The sequence below is a fragment of the Motacilla alba genome, chromosome 6 (genome assembly GCF_015832195.1).
Source record: "Motacilla alba alba isolate MOTALB_02 chromosome 6, Motacilla_alba_V1.0_pri, whole genome shotgun sequence".
Lineage (NCBI taxonomy): Eukaryota > Metazoa > Chordata > Aves > Passeriformes > Motacillidae > Motacilla > Motacilla alba.
The window spans coordinates 23,412,211-23,431,869 of NC_052021.1; the positions used below are offsets into that span (position 1 = coordinate 23,412,211).

General features: G+C 53.8%; 3 protein-coding genes across 11 annotated transcripts in view; 2 read left to right on the forward strand and 1 right to left on the reverse strand.

Annotated features, from left to right (window-relative positions):
• Positions 1–3,847, reverse strand: part of ARL3 (ADP ribosylation factor like GTPase 3) — a 30,471-nt gene extending 26,624 nt beyond the window's left edge. Inside the window, exon 1 of the mRNA XM_038140759.1 lies at positions 3,745–3,847. Within this exon, the coding sequence (XP_037996687.1) occupies positions 3,745–3,747 (3 nt within the window). The 5' untranslated portion in view covers positions 3,748–3,847. The remainder of the gene's footprint in view (positions 1–3,744) is intronic.
• An 86-nt stretch (positions 3,848–3,933) lies between these two features.
• On the forward strand, positions 3,934–9,713 carry SFXN2 (sideroflexin 2). Of its 7 annotated transcripts, none has more exons than XM_038140757.1 (12): positions 3,934–3,952; positions 5,081–5,253; positions 5,550–5,720; positions 6,615–6,713; positions 6,866–6,941; positions 7,018–7,103; positions 7,781–7,841; positions 7,913–7,979; positions 8,509–8,558; positions 8,854–8,903; positions 9,144–9,191; positions 9,581–9,713. In XM_038140757.1, exons 2-12 carry the CDS (start codon positions 5,093–5,095, stop codon positions 9,678–9,680), a joined length of 969 nt encoding a protein of 322 aa, XP_037996685.1. In that variant the 5' UTR covers positions 3,934–3,952; positions 5,081–5,092; the 3' UTR covers positions 9,681–9,713. The 7 variants fall into 7 exon arrangements, 6 of the variants coding, with proteins under 6 accessions (XP_037996685.1, XP_037996680.1, XP_037996684.1 ...); XM_038140752.1 differs by lacking the exon at positions 3,934–3,952 and adding an exon at positions 3,992–4,108; XM_038140756.1 differs by lacking the exon at positions 3,934–3,952 and adding an exon at positions 3,996–4,081.
• A 4,399-nt stretch (positions 9,714–14,112) lies between these two features.
• Positions 14,113–19,659, forward strand: part of WBP1L (WW domain binding protein 1 like) — a 59,372-nt gene continuing 53,825 nt past the window's right edge. The window contains exon 1 of one of the 3 annotated variants that reach the window (XM_038140454.1): positions 14,113–14,344. In XM_038140454.1, coding sequence (XP_037996382.1) covers positions 14,128–14,344 — 217 coding nt within the window. In that variant the 5' untranslated portion in view covers positions 14,113–14,127. The remainder of the gene's footprint in view (positions 14,345–19,659) is intronic. The other 2 variants (XM_038140457.1, XM_038140459.1) reach the window with 2 other exon arrangements.

Here is a 19,659-nt window from a genome sequence, read left to right on the forward strand (position 1 = left end):
GAAAGATGCCTGACTATGCATTTAGCTATGCTGTTATTTTATCCTCTTCACCAGATATGCCTTATGTCAGCTAGGCACTCTGTGACTCAGTTTCCTCAACTATAAAACAGGGCCACACTTTGACAAATCTGGTTTTGACACAATGATGTCATCTTCAATCAATGGTTTTAGAAAAACACTGGCCATCCTCTGGCCCCAGCATCTATCAGTAACATACCACGTCTTTTGGTAAAGATTGTTATTACAGTGACAATAGGAGGCATTATTGTGATGAGGAAGCCACAAGCTCTGCTTTACACAGCATTTCCTAAACTTTGGAAAGCAGCATATCCTTTCATGTAGCAGCCTCCCTTCGCCCTTGCCATGTTCCCACTGCAGATGCTGCTTAACGGTGCCAAAGACTTTCAGCACCACACATCTCTCATGCTTTGCAGTTTTATGGCTCATCCTTCCCTCCGTGCTCCAACTATGACCTTCCACCACCCCTGCCCCACAGCTGTGAGAAATCCTAGTATGCTCTGCAGAAGAAGACACTGCCCCTCTGTACTTACTCACTTGGATGAACACTGAAATAATTTAAACCTCAGCATTAACCCTCTTATCACTGGAGTTGGGGCAAGCAGTTGTTGAGGGGAGTTTAAGCGCTTGCCAGTGCCATCAGGACATGGCAGGAACGTGCTCACGGGCAGCTACCATGGCTCAGATGACAAGCAGTAAATTGTTACATCAAGCTGTCTGGATGATTTCTGACTGCTGACCCATACCCCCGGGCTGCCATAGCTGCTTTGGATGTATTTGCTGCTGTTTCAGAGTTTCTACCACAAATGATTATTCTGTTTTAGTGAAAGTTGAGAATCTAGAGAGATAGTCCAAGTCCTCTGTCCAGTCCACCCAGCCCACCAGGCACCCCAAAGTGCCACCCACCCTGCCTGAGAGGCTATAATTCAAAAAACAACTCCAAGAAGTGGAAAATAGACAAAGAGGCAGTAAAATGTTGTACCAAATAACACGAACACTGGCGAACACCCAGTCACCCTCTCCACACACAAAGCGCCTGGATAAGAGCAGCCAGATCCCAGACTACACCAGCTTATCAGGACATCATAAGGCAGAAGAGCAGATCTGGCAGCTGCAAGCCAAATGTGTCCCACAAAGCACTGCACTGCTGGAGGCAGCTGCCCTCATCTTTACAGCAGATGTCCATCCTGTGATGGCTTTGGTGCCTGGTGTGACAATCCCCATCACCAACTCATCTGAAATAGAGCAGATCCCACAGGCTTTATCTCAATCTTCTTCTCTGTGACCCAGCAGGTAGGGATACAGCCAGAATTAACCCAGTGAAGATGAGAAGCTGCCTTTGGTGCTCTTGTTTACACCTCCTCCCATGCATGAATCCCTCTACTTGCATGAATCCAACTTATGTCCAGAGGGCTCTTGGACAAAATAAGGCTTTACCCTTGGGAAAGCGCCTTCCCCATTGCTATTGCCTTCTGCTGGTTCTCTCTCTTCATGCAGCATCCTCGTGAGTGGCTCCACATCCATGGCAGCTCTCTGTCACCACCCCTCACCCATGGTTCCAACCCCTCCTTCTAGTCCTCACTGCACTTTGCCAGCATCCCACTTGTCCCACCCCAACTACTTTGGCATCTAAACCCAAATTGTTTTCAGCACCTGGATAACCCTGGTCCATCATCCAACCTTCCTGCAACCTCAATTTAGACTGCACTACACCCTCACCACTTCACCTCTCTCCCAGCATTGCCCTCCACCCAAGACACCCAGTTTTTTCCTTCAATCCATGCTATTACCTCTCACACAATTTATTTCTCTCTTCCAACACTTCTTTTCTCCCTGGGATCTTTCTTTCTCTCATCAACATCAAAACTCCACTTCCAGTCTTTCCCACAGTTTATTCTTATTTCTTCTTTTGAACCCAGACTGTCCCTCATCTTGCCAGCCCATGGCAGAAAACCCCAGAGCACACAGCATCCCAGCAAACTATCCTAGCCAGCCAAACACTGACTGGGTTTTCTCACTGACTCACCAGACTGTCCATCCCACCCAACTGGCAGTTTTCTTTCAGCCCCTGAGCCCTCTGTCCTAGACATCTCTGAGCACCTAACCCTTTCATCCAGTCTCTCTCTGCCATGATTGATACCCAGCCCCTTCTCAGGCTGTGTATCAAAAAACAGCCCTTCCAACTCAGCAAATTCTCTTCTAGCTCCCTCAATTTCTATAGCCAGGATCCAAGTCCCAAGGTGGCCTCCTCCCACCTTGGCTGGGTTGTCCAGTGCACCTTTAGAGTCACAGCTGCTCCCAGACTCTTCACAGGCAATCTCTGAGCACTGCCTTCCATCCTTGCCAGGCTCTTCCATTGCTCCTTCCCTCCTCAGGCCACTGCCATCCTGGTCTCCAGCCCTCCCAAACACCCACCCCTCCATCACACCTTTCACACCTTGACTGAATCAACTCCAGGCATGCTGATTCCATCCCAACAAAGAGCCCCCCCATAGCATCCTTGAGCCTCCTAGCCCCTGTCTAGACCTGATTCACAGAATCACAAAATCAATTAGATTGGAAAAGACCTCTGAGATCACCAAGTCCAACCTATGACCGAACACTTACATGTCAACTAGAACGTGGCACCAAGTGCCATGTACAATCTTCCCAATCTTTCCCTAAAGACCTTCAGGGATGGTGATTAAACCACCTCCCTGGCCAGTCCTTTACAATGTCCAATCACCCCTTCTGTGAAGAAACTCTTCCTAATGCTGAGTCTGAGCCTCCCCTAGCACAGCTCGAGGCTATCTCCTCCTGTCCTGTCACTTGGGTCACTTCTACCTGGGAGAAGAGGTTGATCCTCACCTGTCTACAACCTCCTTTCAGGTAGCTAGAGAGTGATAAGGTCAGCCCTGAGTTTCCTCTTCTTTAGACTACACAATCCCAGCTCCTTCAGCTACTCCTCACAGGACTTGTGCTCCAGGCCCTTCACCAGTTCTGTTGCCTTGTTTGGGACTCAAACCCCTTTTTTGTGTCCCACATAACATCTGTGTGCTGCCAGGGCCCCAGCCCCAGCCAGGGTATTCCATGGCTGGAGGCTCCAAGCTTGCCCTGTTCTCATTCCTTTGTATGGCTGCCCAAACCCGCGCAGCCCCAGGCCCCCATGCCGGACTGTTTGCGCCAGGTGACCGCTCAGAGCCCAGGCTGGCCAGACTCCCTGGGTGGGTGTCACAGGATGGGTCAGGCTGCAAGGGACCACAGTCGGTCATCTGCTCCACCCTCCCGCTCAGGCAGGGTCATCCTTAAGCACATGGCATAGGATCGTGTCCAGATGGTTCTGGAATATCTCCACTGAGGGAGACTCCACAAACTCTGAGCAATCTGTTCCAGTGCGTGGTCACCCGCACGGCAAAGTTCTTTCTTGTATGCAAGTGGAATTTCCTGTGCATCAGTTTCTGGCCGTTGACTTTTATCCTACTGCCCGGCAGCACCAAGCAGAGCCTGGCTCGGTCCCCCTGCTTCCGTCGCCCTGGCACCCCCTCTCATGGCCCAAGGCCTGCCCGTGCCTGCCACGAGCCCGGCCGGGCCCGACAGACCCTCCGGCCCCCATCACCCCACGCTCCGCGGGGGGATCATCCGCGGTCTCAGGCGCCCCCGGCCGCGCTGGCCCCGGCCCTCACCCGTCCCGTCCCGCCCCGCCCCGCTGGCCCCGGCCCCGGCCCCGCTCGCCCCCGCCCCGCTCACCATCCTCGGCGCGGCCCGCGGTTACCATGGGCAACTGCGTCACACCCACCCCGCGCGCCGACGTGCCCGCGCCGGGGGAGGGGCCAACGATGGGCCCGCCCACGGAGGGCGCATGCGTACTAGGGCGGCCCCGCCGGAGGAGGTGGGCGCGGCCGCTCGGGGCTCTGTGATTGGCTGAGGGCGGCCACGCGTCGGAGCGCGGGGGCGGGTGAGCGACTCGCGGGCGGGAGGCGGGAGGGGGGCCCGGGAGCGCAGGTGGGGACACGTGGGGACGCGACGGGGCTGGGCCGGGGTGTGCCGCGCTGCGCCGAGCCGTGCCGAGCCGTGCCGAGCCGACGTAAGCCGTGACCGAGCCGTGCTGGAGGTGTGCCGGGGCTGTGCCATGCCGGGCCGAGCCTGGGGTGTGCCGAGCTGTGCTGTGCCTTACAGAGAAGGGCACGGAAATTGGTGAAGGGTCTGGAGCTCAGGTCTTATGAGGAGTGGCTGAGGGAGCTGGGAGCGTTTAAACTGGAGAAAAGGCTCAGGGAGACCTTATCGCTGTCAACAACTACCTTTGAAATGAGGTTGTAGCTAGGTGGGAGTGGGCCCCTTCTCCCGGGCAGTCAGCGACAGGACGGGAGGATACAGTCTGAAGCTGTGCCAGGGGACGTTCAGGTTGGACGTTAGTAAGTGTATCTTTACAGAAGGGTGATTAGATACTGGAAAGGACTGCCGAGGGAGGTGGTGGAGTCACCATCCCTGGAGGTGTTTAAGGAAAAACTGAACATGGCACTTGGCTAGGGTTAGGCACTAGATTAGCCATGCTGTAGTTGACGTGATGGTGTTTGGTCATAGGCTGATCTCAGAAATATTTTCCCGCCTAATTAATTCTGTGATTCTGTGCTGTGCAACCGTGGGCATGTGGTGCAGCACCCCGGGGAGCACGCAGGGCAATGCCATGGCAGTGCAGGATGGTGCCGGGGTGGGGGGCACAGCACAGCGTGGGAGTGCTGTGCTCTGCATGCTCGGGGGCGGCAGACTAGTGCCCCTGTAGGAGCGCCTGCTGGGCCCTACAGTGCTGTACAGCACCGTACCACCCCGAGGAGGGGGTGTGGGGTGCAGCACAAGTGGGGCGACCCCAGGCAAGCAGGGTGATGTGTGAAGGAGTGGCCTGACTGCAGTGTTCTGCTGACAGTAGGAGTGCAGGGGCCTCCTGGGCTCAGGGCTGCTGAAAGTCCAGTTGTCCTGTTAAATATAAACCTGCCATGGCTCTCACCCAGCTGACTGCTCCTGTGAGGCGTGCACTCAATGAGCAAGCAAGGCAGGATCCTACTGAGCGGCCTTTTCCCCTGCCCAGACCTACGCCAAGATGGCCACAGTTTCCCTCAGCTTCAACATCGACTCCCCACGCTGGGACCAGAGCACCTTTGTGGGGCGCCTGAAGCACTTCCTCAACATCACCGACCCTCGGACAGTGCTGGTGCCGGAGGAGGAGCTGGACCAGGCCAAGGCCCTGGTGGAGAGCTGCAGGTGAGGGGCAGGGGTACGAATGGGGCAGGTGCCTTCCCTGTTTTTACGGCCATCCCAGCCACAGTTGAAGGGGATGGAGGCAATCATTCTCAAGCAGGTATACTGTGATGTAACATCTGTAGGAGGTACTTTTGGGGGGTTTTCCCAGGCTTCTCCCAGGAGCCTCAAGCTGTGACATGCATCCTTCTCAGGAGATGTTTCCTCTGCCTTTAATGTGGTGCCCGGAGCTCTGTGCCTCGGCAGTGCTCGGTGCTGGCGGGTCTGTGCAGCTTCCCCGATGGGCTTTGCATTTGCAGGGCCGGGCTGGTGCCACCAGGAAGCAGCCAGGAGCAGCTGCTCTATGCCAAGAAGCTGTACGACTCAGCCTTCCACCCTGACAGCGGTGAGAAGATGAACCTCATTGGCAGGATGTCCTTCCAGGTGCCGGGGGGCATGGCCATCACTGGCTGCATGCTCCAGTTCTATCGGTGAGCTTCTGGGTACCCCAGGTTGGGGACACAGCCCTGACAGCCCCCAGCCCCCCTCGAGGTCCCACAAGGCCAGAGAACGGCCAGCCTGGCTCCTCTGGGGCTGGGTGCTGCCCAGGGCATGCCCATGGCTGCTGTGCTTGCCTGCATCCCATGGTCAAGCCCAATGTCTCTGGGCTCTGTCCCCAGCACCCAGCCTGTGGTAGAAGCATCCCCTGGCCCCTGGCATGCCTGGGAATGGTCTCAGCTCACCCTGAGCTCAGCTGAGCTCTTCCCACAGCTCCTGGAATGATTATGCAACCACATTTTGCTTGGCTGGCTGCTGCTCTTGGTCTGTAGCCCATAGCAGTCTTTGGAACTGAGGACCAAATGTGCCCCTAGGCCAGGCTGCTTCAGCATCCCCAGCCCCTGCTGACAGCTCCCTGCATTTCCCTTCTCCAACCCCCTGCATTCCAAAGCATGTTCCCTGTACCCCTTCCTGCCCCACATCAGTGTCCCTGAGACACCAGCAGAAACCCAGGCACCCTCATTCCCCAGAGCCACTGCTGTCTCCATGTGTCCCCTCCTTGCTGCTCACTTTGACAAAGGCTTATCTCAGCCCAGCAGAGGATGGCTGCCACCCTGCTGAGAGCTGTGTCTCCCACCCCTGCCCAAGTGCCTTGCAGGATTGGGCCCCCCCTTTCTATGCTCTCCAGGGCAACCAGAATTCCTGGGATCATTTCCCAGCTCTGCCACTGGCTTGTCACTTTGACACAGTTCCTCAGTTTCCCTTTGGAGACACCATGATGAGTGGACTGCAGGCATCTTGGCTGTCTCTCTGGGAAGCCTGGCCACGGGCACAGGCCAGGTGTCCCTGACAGCCCTTGGGTGCTCTCCCATCCCTTCCCTCTACAGGACAGTGCCTGCCGTGGTTTTCTGGCAGTGGGTGAACCAGTCCTTCAATGCCTTTGTCAACTACACCAACCGCAACGCTGCCTCCCCCATCTCTCTGAGGTGAGCGGGCCCCACAGGATGGAGTGTGTTCATTTGATGCAGCCCTGGATGCCCTGTAAAGACCCTCTATGCCGTGTCTTGGGCACAGAAGGAGCAGGGCTGAGTCAGAGTTGGTGATTCTGTTGTCTCCCTTCTTTGAAATCACTGTCCAGGCAAATCGGGGTGGCTTATGTCACGGCCACCGGTGCAGCCCTGGCCACTGCTGTGGGACTCAACCTCTACACCAAGGTATGCCAGGCCAGGCCAGGTGGGGCAGCTGGGCACATCCTGCTCTCCCGTGCTGATGCCAACCTGTTTCCCACAGCGAGCCCCCCCCTTGCTGGCCCGCTGGGTCCCCTTTGCAGCTGTGGCTGCTGCCAACTGTGTCAATATCCCCATGATGCGGCAACAGTAAGTGTCACGTGTGGCTGGGGCGCTCGAGGGACCCAGCTCACTCCAAAGGCAAGCTGGTGGCAGCCAGGCTCCCGGGCTGCCTGGCCTCCCTTCTGCCTCCCTCCCTGGGAGCTGGAGAGACATGAACTGGGGTCTGTGCATTTGCAGTGCTGTGGCTGTGGTGGAGGGTGCTGGGTGGGACCGCTCAGCCTTCACCTAGAGCAGGAGGGGGATTTTTGGCTGAGGACAGCTGCTCTGGAATCTGTGCTGGAAGATCCCTCAAACCCAAAGATCTCCTGCATGGCATGGGAGAACCCTAGTCCATGACATCCTGATGGTGGGACACCCCAGTTGGAGTCCTTGTGGTGACCTGTGTCTGCTGCTCGGGGTTCCCCACAAGTCACAGCACAAGGAGCTTGGGTGCTGTGTGAGGGACTGTGCCCTGGCTCAGCTGTGTATCCAGGCAGTGTCTGTCCCTAGCAGGGCCAGGTTCTGCTCGCAGCTGTGCCCTGAAGATGGCAGCATCGGCTGGGCTGGGGACCGTGGTGCCCCGGGGAGTTGGAGCCCCGTGCCTTGGGGGCATCTGGGGCTGCTGCATATAGAGGACTCCCCTGGCACCCCCCCCACCCCGTTGCTGTGTCCTTAGGCTTTCCCGGCCATCCCATCCTCCACTCACGACTGCCTGTTCCCTTCAGGGAGATCATCAACGGGATCACAGTGACAGATGAGAACAACAATGAGCTCGGCCGCTCCAGGGTGAGTCTGGGAATGGGGATACGGGTTGGGGCACGGCGCTGCCGGGGCTCACCTGCTGATTTTGCTTGCAGAGGGCAGCAGTGAAGGGCATCGCACAGGTTGTGCTCTCCAGGATCACCATGGCAGCACCGGGCATGAGTGAGTGTGGGGCATGACGGTGTGCAGCTGAACTGGGGACTCTCCAGGACTCACTACCGTGCCCTCCCCTGCTTCAATTCCCTCATGAAAAAGAGGGAGGGTGGCCCTGCATCCCAGATGGCATTTGCTCTCCTCATCCAGCCATTCCCATCAGAGGTCCCCAAGCCCCCAGCCCCCTCCATCCCAAACCATAGCCCGGAAGACAAGGTGCAGTTTGGCACCACAAGGATGCATCTCTTATGCTCTCTGGCCCTAACCCCTCACCCTGCAGCCCGGCACCCCTTCTGCTCCTGAGACCCTTGACATGCTGCAAGGACAGGAGCATGGGGAGCACAGACCATGCTGCCCGAGTGATGGATGTGTGGGGTCTTGTGTCAGGTCCTTGCTGTCAGCAAACACCTAGTAGCCCCCAGCATAACCAGCTGCTTCCATGGCCTCCAGGTGGATGGTCCTGCTGGGACAGCCCTGCAGGCTGGCTGGCAGGATAGCTGTTCTGGGATCTGGGCTGACCTTTGCTCTCTGTGCCTAGTTATTTTGCCCATCATCATGGAGCGGCTGGAGAAATTCACCTTCATGCAGGTGAGTGCATGTTTCTCCTGCCGGTGGGTTCTGTGGGGCTCCAGCCCATATCTGCTGCCGATATGCTGGGGATCAAATGGGGATTTTCAGAGCCCAGCTTGCTTTGCTCCGTGCTTCAGTCATTGATACACCAATGGCCTCTCAAGTGACACAGGGAGGCTGTGGGAGGGTGGCAGGGTTTGGTGCACACCAGAGGTGGTTGGGCATTCACTCCTACCAAGAGGAGAAGTCTGCCCATCCTGTGAGTGGGTCTTGTGGTGGGGCCAGGGACTCAATCCTGGCTCTTCTCTTGCAGCGGATCCGGGTTCTCCACGGGCCTCTGCAGGTGCTGCTCTGCGGGGGCTTGTAAGTATGTCACTGCTCAATCACCTGTGAGTGCCTGGAGTATGGCTCCAAAGAGATGCTTGAAAAAATACTTCTTTTGCAGAAGAAATTGCAAAGCTGCTTACCTTTCAGCTTGGGCTTTCCCCAGTTATTGGGAGTCATGGGGTGTGATTAGCACTTCCTGGGCTGATATCCCTATGGCTGGAGGGCAAACGGGCTGGGATCCCCAAGACTAATGCTCTGCTCTTCTCTGTCCCACAGCCTCCTGTTCATGGTGCCAGCAGCCTGTGCCCTCTTCCCCCAGCGATGGTACCTCTTCCACTGCTTCCCCCTCCTGCATGGGATCTTGGGAGCCTTCCTCCTTCCCTAGTTCCTCTCTGCCCATCCCAGGAGGAGCATGATGGGCACCCACCCTTCAACACAAGGCAGTACCTGCCTGTACACACTGGTGCCCAGGGCAGCAGGGAGAGCATGTGCCTCCCCTGCTCTGTGAGCTCTGTGCTGGGAGCAACAGGATGCTCAGCTCCATGGGCAGTTCTCTGCCTTCCAGCGCTGGGAGGGAGGGGTGGTGGGTCTTGCCATGAGCCTGCAAGATCCCAGGGACTGCAGAGGCCTCAAATGGCAATGGGAAGGGAGGGTGGATTGACTGGTGGTTGGGGAGGAGGATCATGGCTCAGTGTGTATCTCCCTCTCCACAGCTCCCTTGCACTGGCTGACCTTGAGGTGGAGCTGCGTGACAGCATCATGGCCAAGCACGGGGACAAAGTGCCATATGTGTATTTTAACAAAGGACTGTGAATGGAGACTACCTCAGGAGCCATCACACCCCTCTGACTCCTGCCAGCACCATTCCCATGTTCCCTGAGTAGGGTCAGAGGCACAGTCCAGCCCAGATCTGCGCCCCCACCCAGCACCTTCTATGCAGCCTTCTTCCACTGTAGAATCAGGATTTGACTCTGTGTGTCCAGCTTGCAGCACTTTGGCTTGTCCTGACCCATGCCCATCTGCTGCTGGCCATGTCTCAGCCTTCCCATGTCCCTCTTGCCCTGAGGGATGCCTGTGCTTCCTGTGCCTTCCTTTGGCCCAGCCTGTCTGGGCCTCTCTGGGTTTGGCCCCATGAGGCATGAGGCTCTCTCCCTTGGGGCTCAGAGCACAGTTCTACCTCTAAAAGCAGATATCCTGCCATCGTACCAGCAACCAAACCACATTCCTGCCTTAAACCACCACAGTAGCCTCTTCCCAAGAGATGGATCATGTCTTGCCAGGTGTGAAGGGACCTGTTCTCTCTGCATCATGAGAGTGACCATCCCAAAGTCCAGAGACCAATGCTTGGTCTGCATTCCTTGCTCTCAGGTTCAGGTTCTATTCACTCTACGTTAGCCACAAGCCAGGAAAGAAATAGCTAATTGTTTTTAGCTCCAATTTTTTCATTCCTCTGAGCACTATCACCCTTGTCCTACATCTCTGGTCCCCACAGTGAAACCATGAAACTGCAGCTTTAGGGGACAATTGTCTCTGTGCCCCCTTTGACATGGGGAAGAAGAAACAGAAATCACAGAATTGTTAGGGTTGGAAGGACCTCTGGAGGTCATGTATTCCAACTCCTCTGCTGAGGCAGGGTCACTAGAGCAGGTTACACAGGCACGTATCCAGGTGAGTTTAGAGTACTTCCAGAGAGGGAGACTCCACAACTTGGCTGGGCAGCCTGTTCCGGTGCTTTGCCACCCTCAATGTAAAGAATTTCTTCCTCATGTTGAGGTGGAACTTCTTGTGGTTAAGTTTATGGCCATTGTTCCTTGTCCTGTTGCTGGGCACCACTGAAAAGAGCCGGCACCATGCCCTTGGCACCTGCCGTTGAGACATTTATACGCATAGCTGAGATCCCTCTCAGTCTTCCCTTTTTCCAGACTGAACAGACCTGGCTCTCACAGTCTCTCCTCATAAGAGATGCTCCAAATCATCTTTGTGGTCCTCCACTGAACACTCTCCAGTAGCTTCTCTCTTTCTTGTCACAGAGCTGTCAAGGCATTCACTCAGGCTCTGAATTCACTCAGTGCTGCTGCACTGCAAACAGCAGAGGAAGGTTGAAAAATAAATGTGGTGATTTTTAAAAACCAGCTGTGGGTTGTGCTTCTGGCTGATCTCTGGTTCTGGTTCTCTGGCCTGGGCTGGTACATGGGTCTCATGCTTGCCTTGGAAGGGAAAAGTGTGGGCGTTGTGACTGACCAAGCATCAGGGTGAGGGTGAGCAAAGGGGCCAGGAGAATGAGGAAGAGTGTAAGGGATGGCATGAGTCTGAAACCCTTGGGCATTCAATGGCAGCCTTCCCCAAGAGGTTCTTGGGGCCGCAAAGTTCCATGGCAAGTGACAAAGGTGATGGTGCTGTGCTCACTGTGACAGTCATTCTCTTCTGGGGCCTGGGAGGATTACACTGGGTGGCCCTTCCTACACCAGTGGGTGCTGTTTATCTTCACGGCCAGGCAGAGTTTCATGATGCTATCTTGGGTCTGCCATGAGGTCTCTCCCACCCCAAAGGAGAGCAGCTTGAATGTGCTGCAGCCTAGTTTGGGGGAGAAGGGAGCCTAAGTCCTGGACTAAAGTCCCTGCTTTCAATCAGTTGCATCCAGGCTCTCTGCTGATGAACATCCCTTGGTGGGACAAGAGTGTTTCTAAACACCATGTGATGTGGCTGCTCCAAGAGTCCCATGGCCCAGTGGATGATCCATGCTCCTCCCTCCTGCCAGGGATATGTGTCAGATCTCTAGGGCAGCATCATTCTCACATCAGCCACGTGCCTGAGTAGAGACACATTACCCATTCTGCTCCTTCAGGGAGAGCAGCCAAACCCAAAAGGTACTTCTTGAAGTGCCAAGCTGTACTCACAGCAGGTTTGCTTCTGCCAAAGCTGCAACAGGCAAAGGATAACGTCTCCAACCACATGTAGCTACTGCTAGAAAGCTGTAAAAGAGCTCTGAAATAATTAACAGTAGAGCAGAAAGCAGGAAGACATGTTCAAACTTGTATATCTGTTCCCTGGGCATTATTAGATCTCTTGTTAAAGCACAATTAAAGTAATAGATAAGGACATGAAATGAAAGAGAAGTCACTCCTGCTGGGAGTGGAGAGGAGCCACAAGGAGACTGCCCTCTGCTTTTCTTAAGCTTCTTAGCTCACACTGCTCTTGTCGTACACCCAAAACAGCCATGAGGGCTTTCAGAAAAGTACCTGTTGCAGTCTTTTGGACCCAAGGTGCCTCTGGCATGCTTGGGAGCATGGTGATGTTTGTAAAATGATGTGCTGTAGCACCCAAAAACTGCCTTCTCCCTGTTCTTGCTGTTTACCCTTCCTGCCTTGGCAGTTTGGAGGGGTCCTGGCAGGGCAGGGAGCTCCGTGGGTAGTGATTCTGGGGCAGCTGCCACAGGAAGCCAAACTTGGGACCATGGCAGCAAAGCCTCAGCTGTTTGGCCACTCCTTTTTCCTGCCCTCAGCTGTACTAGAGGGGCAGTGGAGCACAGAGACCCCCTGAAGTGCTATTGCCATCTCACATCAGCTCTTCCCCTGCCCTGGGGAGTGGGACGTGGTGCAGTTTATTGCTCATGGACAGAGTAAGAGGTTTGCTCAGGGCTTATAGAATTAGCAAGCCATGCTCAAAGCAGAGCTTCCCTCCCACCTTCCTGAGCTTATAGCAGTGGATTCCCTCTTCATATCAACATGGATTTATGCCAGCTGACAGTTCAGCTCAGCAGGGTTTCTAGGTTTCTAGGTTGTAGCTGGAATCTCCCCCCGAGGATTCAAGTCATCTCAATAGCTCACATCACTCTGGACATGGTCACTGCAGACAGTGCCTGCCAGCCCTCCCCAAAACCACAGAAAGTCTGCAGCCTGCCTTGGTCTCACTGGGGAGCAGAGGAGTTGCTGCCAAGCTATGGCCAGTCTGGCCTCCATTTCCCATTGCAACAGGAAGGAAACCTCATTGCAAAGAGTCAGAGCCAGACGAATCTCTGCTTGGGAAGAGCAGCAAGCGTTAATTGCTCTCCAACAATGAGTCACACTTGATCTGGGCTTGTCCTGTGCTCCCGTGAACTCCGTGCCTTCTCCCTGCTGTGCCTCTAATTTCAGGGCTCGCTGGGAACAGGAATAAAGCTCCTTCAATAACTGTGTGTGGCGGAAATGTCAGTGTTCCAGCATGTTTACGACTTCGCTTCAAATGGTAACCACACCAAAGATGTCACGTTGGTCTGCAGCAGAGCCCAAGCAGGGGCTGGGGAGGTTGCTGGGGGCTCCCTCAAGCACTGACAGTCCCAGCAGGAAGGGACTAGCTTCAGTCCCAAGGGCCGATGGAGGCCGGGGTCTGGCTGCCACAGGAAGAGGAGCGAGCACGGTGAAGGTTTGATGGGTGAATGCCTGCTGGCCCACACTAGCAGCAGGCAAGTGAGCTGATCTGGATAGAAAAAAGCCAGGCCAGGAGATAAGGTGCTAAATCGATTATTTTTTGTGGCCTTTCTTAACATGTTATCTGAGCATCTGATGAACCTCGTCATGCCAATCCGCCACGGAGGCTGCCTGGTACGCTGGGAGTGGCAGTGCAGAAACCCTCTGACACTGCCCCAGGAACGTGGGCTGTCTCTGCCGAGCTGTGAATCAATGCCAAGTGCTGATGCCCCCACTCCGGCTGGGAGTGTGCTCGACCACTTTGTGGGGACATGCTGGGACACAGCCGCAGGGGGACATCCTCTTCTCCATGCTGCTGATGTCTGCCACTGGTGCTGTCACCAACAGATTGCTACCCACGGGACACCCTGAGCCCAGTGCCATTCCCGCTGCCATCCCAGCACCCTCTCCATGCCGCACTTCCCGGTGTGCCCCAGGTCCGGGCGGGCTGTTGGGCTTTGGGACAATGTGAGCGCACTGGGGACGAGGCTGAGCAGGGCTCCTGCTGAGCAGGAGTGACCAGCTGAATGGAGGCTGAGTGCCTGGCGGCCACAGGAAGGCTGTGGGTCGGTCTGTGCGTCTGTCTGTGTGTCAGTGTCTGTCTGTCTGTCAGCGTGTCTGTGTGTCTACGTGCGTCTGTGTGTGTGTGCGCGCACCCCCACACCCCTCTCCAGCCAGTTCCGCCACTCACAACATGGCGGCCCGAGTGGGCCCGCGGGCTCCCTGCACGCTGTGCCACACTCCAGATGGCAGCTCCCGGCACGCAGACCCCGCCCCGCCCCCGGTTTTGCTATAAGCGACATCGCGCTGCATCAATGGCAAGCGGAAAGCTGCGCCGGCCGCCCAATAGAGGAGTGCCGAGGGCGGGTCCGGGCGCGGGGTGCCCCTGGGCTCCCGTCCCGGGCCGCAGTCGGGCCGGGGAGGCGGGAGCGGGGGCTGGGGGGCATGGCGAGGAGGCTCCGCGCCGCCATGGCCCTGCTGCTGCTCCAGGCCCTGCCCGAGGGACTGCCCGCCGGCGCGGAGCCCGCCCAGGTAGAGGGGAGCCGCTCGGGGGGCTCTGGGGTCGCGCCGTGCCGTGCCGGGGGGCTGCGTCCCTGGGAAAAGGGGTGGCTGTGATTGCGGGGGGCTGCGCCGGCCCCTGGGGCAAGGGCTCCGGCGGGGCTGGCCGGGCGTGCGTGAGGTGCCAGGGGGAAGAGGCTTTTGGGGGCCCGCCTGAGGTTTGGGGAGCCCCGTGGCTTGAGTGAAGCTGGAGGAGATGCAGAGCCCTGGCTTTGGGGGTTCCTGTGTACCGTGGGGATGGAGAGGTGGTGTCGGGGTCCAGGCATGGGTGGCAATGCCGCTTGCAGGGGCTTTGTGCGGCAGAGTGGCTGTGGGACGAAGGAGAAAGGTGTTTGACTGGACACCAAGAGAAAGGTGGCTGTAGTGAGGGCAGGAGGCTGGAGCTGGCAGGTGCGCAGGGGCCTGCGGGTGGAGGTGCGGGTGCCTTTTGGAGGTGGTGACAGGGAGCAAGGTGACCTGTGAGGGGACAGGGCTGAAGGAGGTTTGGAGTGAGCTGGAGGGTGGCAGTGGGGCAGAAGACATGGGTCAGCAGAAAAGTGGGACTTGTGTGGTGCTGCCCAGGACAAGTGAGCTGCTCTTCCCGTGGCAGGAACAGTGGAGAAGGAGCCTCGGTGCAAACCTGTGGGCAGCGGGAAGGAAGAGGGAGCGTGTTACAGCTGGGATGAGGGGAACCAGGCCTTGTCTTTGTAGGCTCTGACCACCCGGTTTCTACTTTTGTCATGCCTGGGAAGGGTTTTAATCAAGTTGGCTCCCTCTTTTTCATCTCTTTCCTCTGTCTCCTGTCTATGCTACAATATGCACTCTTCACATCTCCAGTGGTGATCTTGAGTCCAGCAGTGTAGACATCTGTGACTTCTCCCACTTTGATGTGTATGTTCAGGGACGCTCAGTGAGGACTGCACTCGGCCAAGCAACCTGTGCACGACCTGGATTTTGTGGTTCATGGAGTCATTATATCTTTTTCACCCCATGGAGAGCATGGATGGAAAATGATGGCTTCTGGTTTGATATGGTGTATTCTGTATAAAGTACAAATTGCAGTTTGCATTTGTTGAAGGTCAGAGATAGTGAGATGCTGATCTGTGACTGTAGGCCACAGGTGTCATGGGGTGCATCGTGCTTAATGTCAAAGGGATGCAAATGGATGTGTCCTTCTGGAAGGCGCCCACTAAAATACTTCTCAATACTTCTGCAGGTGGAGGAGGTGGGGAGTTTGTCTGCAATTACAGATGTTATGCCTCTTTTGAATTCTGTTCTTCTTTTCAAGGTGTTGAGAGCACCAGATCTACCTTAAAAGCTGTGTAATTCACTGTTGGTAGAGCCATCCCAAATCCCCTTCTGCCACACTGAGGCTAAGGCTTGGCTGTTCCTGCCCTAGAAATGAGAATGTAACAAAACACAGGATTGTGTTGAACTGTGTGTTTTCCACATTGTCTCAACTGCCTTTAATAGATGGAAGTCCTGGTGCTTGCTCCATTTGACCTGCAGGCTGAGGTACAGAAACTAAACGTAAACAGGCACATCTCAGACCTGTTTTGCTCTCTGGTTGTTGTGGTACCCAGCTGTGAACAGTGGTCAGGTGGTAGGTAGGATTATCTGTATGGTAGCTGTGAGTCTCTACAACCCTGTGCATGCTTACCTGCTTTGAAGACTGTGCAAGATGCTCCCTGCCTTTATACATTAGTAAAACAAATAGGAAGTAGAAAAGGAGGAAAGAAAAAAGGAGGAGGGCATGGAAGCAATTGTACATCTGGATTGCCTGTGGAATAGTGGCATTTGTGACTTGTGGATATACTCTCTAGTCAGTGCACCAGAAATAATCCTAAAATAATATGTCTTGAGTGGTACCATACACGAGAGTGGGGGAGAACAGGTTTGGCTGCCTACGTTTTCTTTAAGAGCACTTGGATAGGGATGCATCTTTTACTCATTTCCTTTCCATAGTCTGTCTATATAAAACTCTCACAGCTTTTTTTAGATCTTAAATGTATATTCTGTCTGTCAAAAGGCTGGTATTATCTCACTGCACACTAGAGATTGACAGCTGCCCACTCAAAAACCAGCGTGGTAATGTAGGATCTTGAGAAATGAGCATGTAACAAAACTTCATCTGCTTTGGTGTTGCCTTAGAGCCTGATTTCATGAGAGCGAGCCAGTGAGTTCACAGAGAAGACCTGCAGCAAGGCAGTGCTGGACTTGGAAGGTTCCTGTGTTTCTCCCTGAAACCCTGACAGCACTTGTCTCTTGTCCTCTCCAGAGTGCTGTTGCCCTTGCTGCCTCTGGTGACTGCTGCCTACTTCCATACACCTTGCAGACATTTGCTATGTCCTGATGGCTTCTGCTGTCAGGGAGAGCTGCTTGCTCAGGGTCTGTGCCCCCTCACCTGGAAGAACTGTACCAAGGTCTAAGGCTGGGCTGCAAGAAATGTGTCCTTTAAATAATTCAGGAGGTGGAGCTGTACTGCCTAGCACTGAATAAACATTCAGGAGAACACACTGTGCTCTGCAGGAGCGTCTGATTTTTCAGGTTAAAATAAGTCCAGGCTGCCCAGGATCATCAAAGACCTTTCTTTCAACTAAGGTGGATCGCAGAGAAAATGATGAGCTATTAAATTATCTTCTATCCCAAGTCCAGGTTTATCTGTCTCCATGACTATTCATATTGCAGTTTCGCTTATAATCAGAGCACAAAACTTTGTTAACTCAAGTGGAAGCATTTATTAGTAGATTACAGGCAGAAGTATTCCAATTATGTTGTAATGAAATCAGGATAAACATCACAGGAAGAAGAAATCTAGCCGTGTTCAGTAGCAGCTCTAGAAGTAGAGTCTTAGCAGCACACCTAAGCTATGTGCTCCTTCTCAGTTACAGCAGAAGGAAATAAGAAATTAATATATTTCAAAATGAACTGGATAAAATTTGTAATGGAAAACTTCAAACATTAATAATTTTTCTATAGTAGTTTGTCTCTACAGGGCAGAATAAAGTTATTTGACCATCTCAACTATCTGTCTGCTTCCCATGCCTGCAATTTAATTATCACATAGTTTTCTCAACTGTTGTTGTCTTTAAAAACAAGAGATTTAAGTGAATGTTAACTATATGACATGTCTGTGGAATCTGTCTTTCTCTAATAAGGTGATTTTGAGCCAAAACCTGGCAGAAGCATGCTTGTAAAGACCGATTTAATCCCAAATTGAAGAGTTTGCCTAAAGTACTGTGACTTGAGGCATGATTCATCATATGTGACAAAGAGGACACATCCTTGCTTTAAGGAACATCTCAGTGTGACTGTCACTGTGGCTAACAACCCCGTAACACGGAGTTTCTGTCCAAGGCTGTGACCACAGCTCTGATTGCACCAATGTGGCGTTGCCATCCAAAGCTTTGGCTGGATTCACGCCCTTTCAGAGCATCACTTCAGGCAGTCTGTGAACTGAACAGCAAAGTTTCAATTCTCATGTAACAGGCTCCTCATCTGTAAGTTCAGAGCAATGTTTTTGATTAAGGTAAAGGTAATTAGTTACAACTGCACTTCTGTGTCTCCTGAAATGCATCAGGTTCCTTCAGGAGGAGAGCTGCTTGTGTAACCATAGGATGTATTTTGTCTGCCGTATCTTTGTGACTCTTGGTTTTTTGGCTTGCTAATATCCACAATTTTGGCAGGAGGCAGCAGAGATCAGAGTACGTGATGCACTTGCTTAGAACAGGAACCTCTAAATAACTGCAGGCTGGGTTAAGGACTGCTCTTTCTGTGATGATTATACCACTGTGAACCGTGGTGTCTCATCTTACAGCACGCTTTCCTGCTGATTAAATTTTGTTTGTGAGTTGCACTCATAATTACACAAAATGCTGTAAGACTTTCAACTTGCATCTCTGCAGCTGGGCAGCAGATGGAAAGCCAGGTCTGAGAATGTCCAGTGAACCCTGGGGAGTAGAGTGGCAGATTTCTTCATACAAATCAAGGCATCTCTGTGACTGGGACCAGTCATTGCCATTCTGAGAATTTCCCTGCCACCGTGCAAATATTAGTTAACAAAAATACAGCTAGCACCTGTTTAAGAATGAACTTGGGCAACTGTAGCAGAGTTGTGGATGAGAAGGAAACTTGGGAGGTTTCATTTGCCAGAGCTGTTTTACTATGGTTGGGGATTTTTCCATCCTCCCAGCCTGTTGGGCCAGGTCAGCCACATCTGGCTAGTGGGAGCATCCAGTACTGAGTGTCCCTGAGCAGTGGCCCTGCTGTATGATGTGCTGCTCTGCAGCAGCGACCCTGCCCAAAGCGGTGATCTGCCATTGGCAGGGAGGCAGAGGATGGATGTGCTCAGTGTTTGGCCACATTTCAGACTTGGCTAAAACACCCACTGCACCCTCACTTTCATTCCCAGAAGTGCTGCTCCTCTAAGCATCTTCAACAGCTGCTTTTGTGCTGGCAAAAATGGTAACTCTGCTCTTTTATATGGCTCTGTCAGCCTGTATACCGTGGTGTTGTGTTGGTGTTCACCTTAGTCTTTCTGTGGTATTAGAAGGGCACTAATATTGGTAGTAGTTTGCGTTTCTTTATGATCCTCCATATGGCCATCCTCTGAGATAATGGGCAATAGATTTAATAAATGCAAACTGCCCACCTTTTCCTTTTGCCTTTTTTTCCTTTTAAGTCACATTGGGAAGATTGGCAGGATTGAACAGACTTTTGCTTGTGGCAAAAAGCTATTGTTGGGCTAATGATCCTGTGGCCTATTTCTCCATGCAGTGCTGTCACTGATGTGCCCTGTGGTTGTGGCTGTGCCTGTGCAAAGGTCTCCTTGTCAGGCATGTCCAGCAGTTTCAATAGTGCTGAGCTGCACGTGGCCTTTTGTTCTGTCTCTTGACAACATGTACTTGGTACCAGGTTTGGGGATATTCCTCTGATCTGAGCTGCCCTGCTTTACAGGGTAAGCATTTGCCCTTTCTGGTTAGCTGCATAGGAATCCTCTGAGCTTATTAATGCATATAACCAGTGACTTTATGTGTCTTACACAGTCCCTTCTTGCATCTCTTTCAGAAGGAAACGAATCCAAGACAAGCGGGCAACCTGTGCTGCTGCTTTTGCAGTGTAGGGGGAAAGGAGTCAGCATGTCAGAGATCTTAAAAGCTGTCTCTGAGGCAGGGCTGGTGACAGTCCTGGAAGGGCCATTAGTCGTGGCAAGGCAGAGATGCTCATTGCACGTTGCAGGACAGCCTGATTCTGCCAGGTTTTGGTTTGTACTTCTGAGTCAGAGGAGAGGAGCTCCGGGTGACTGATGG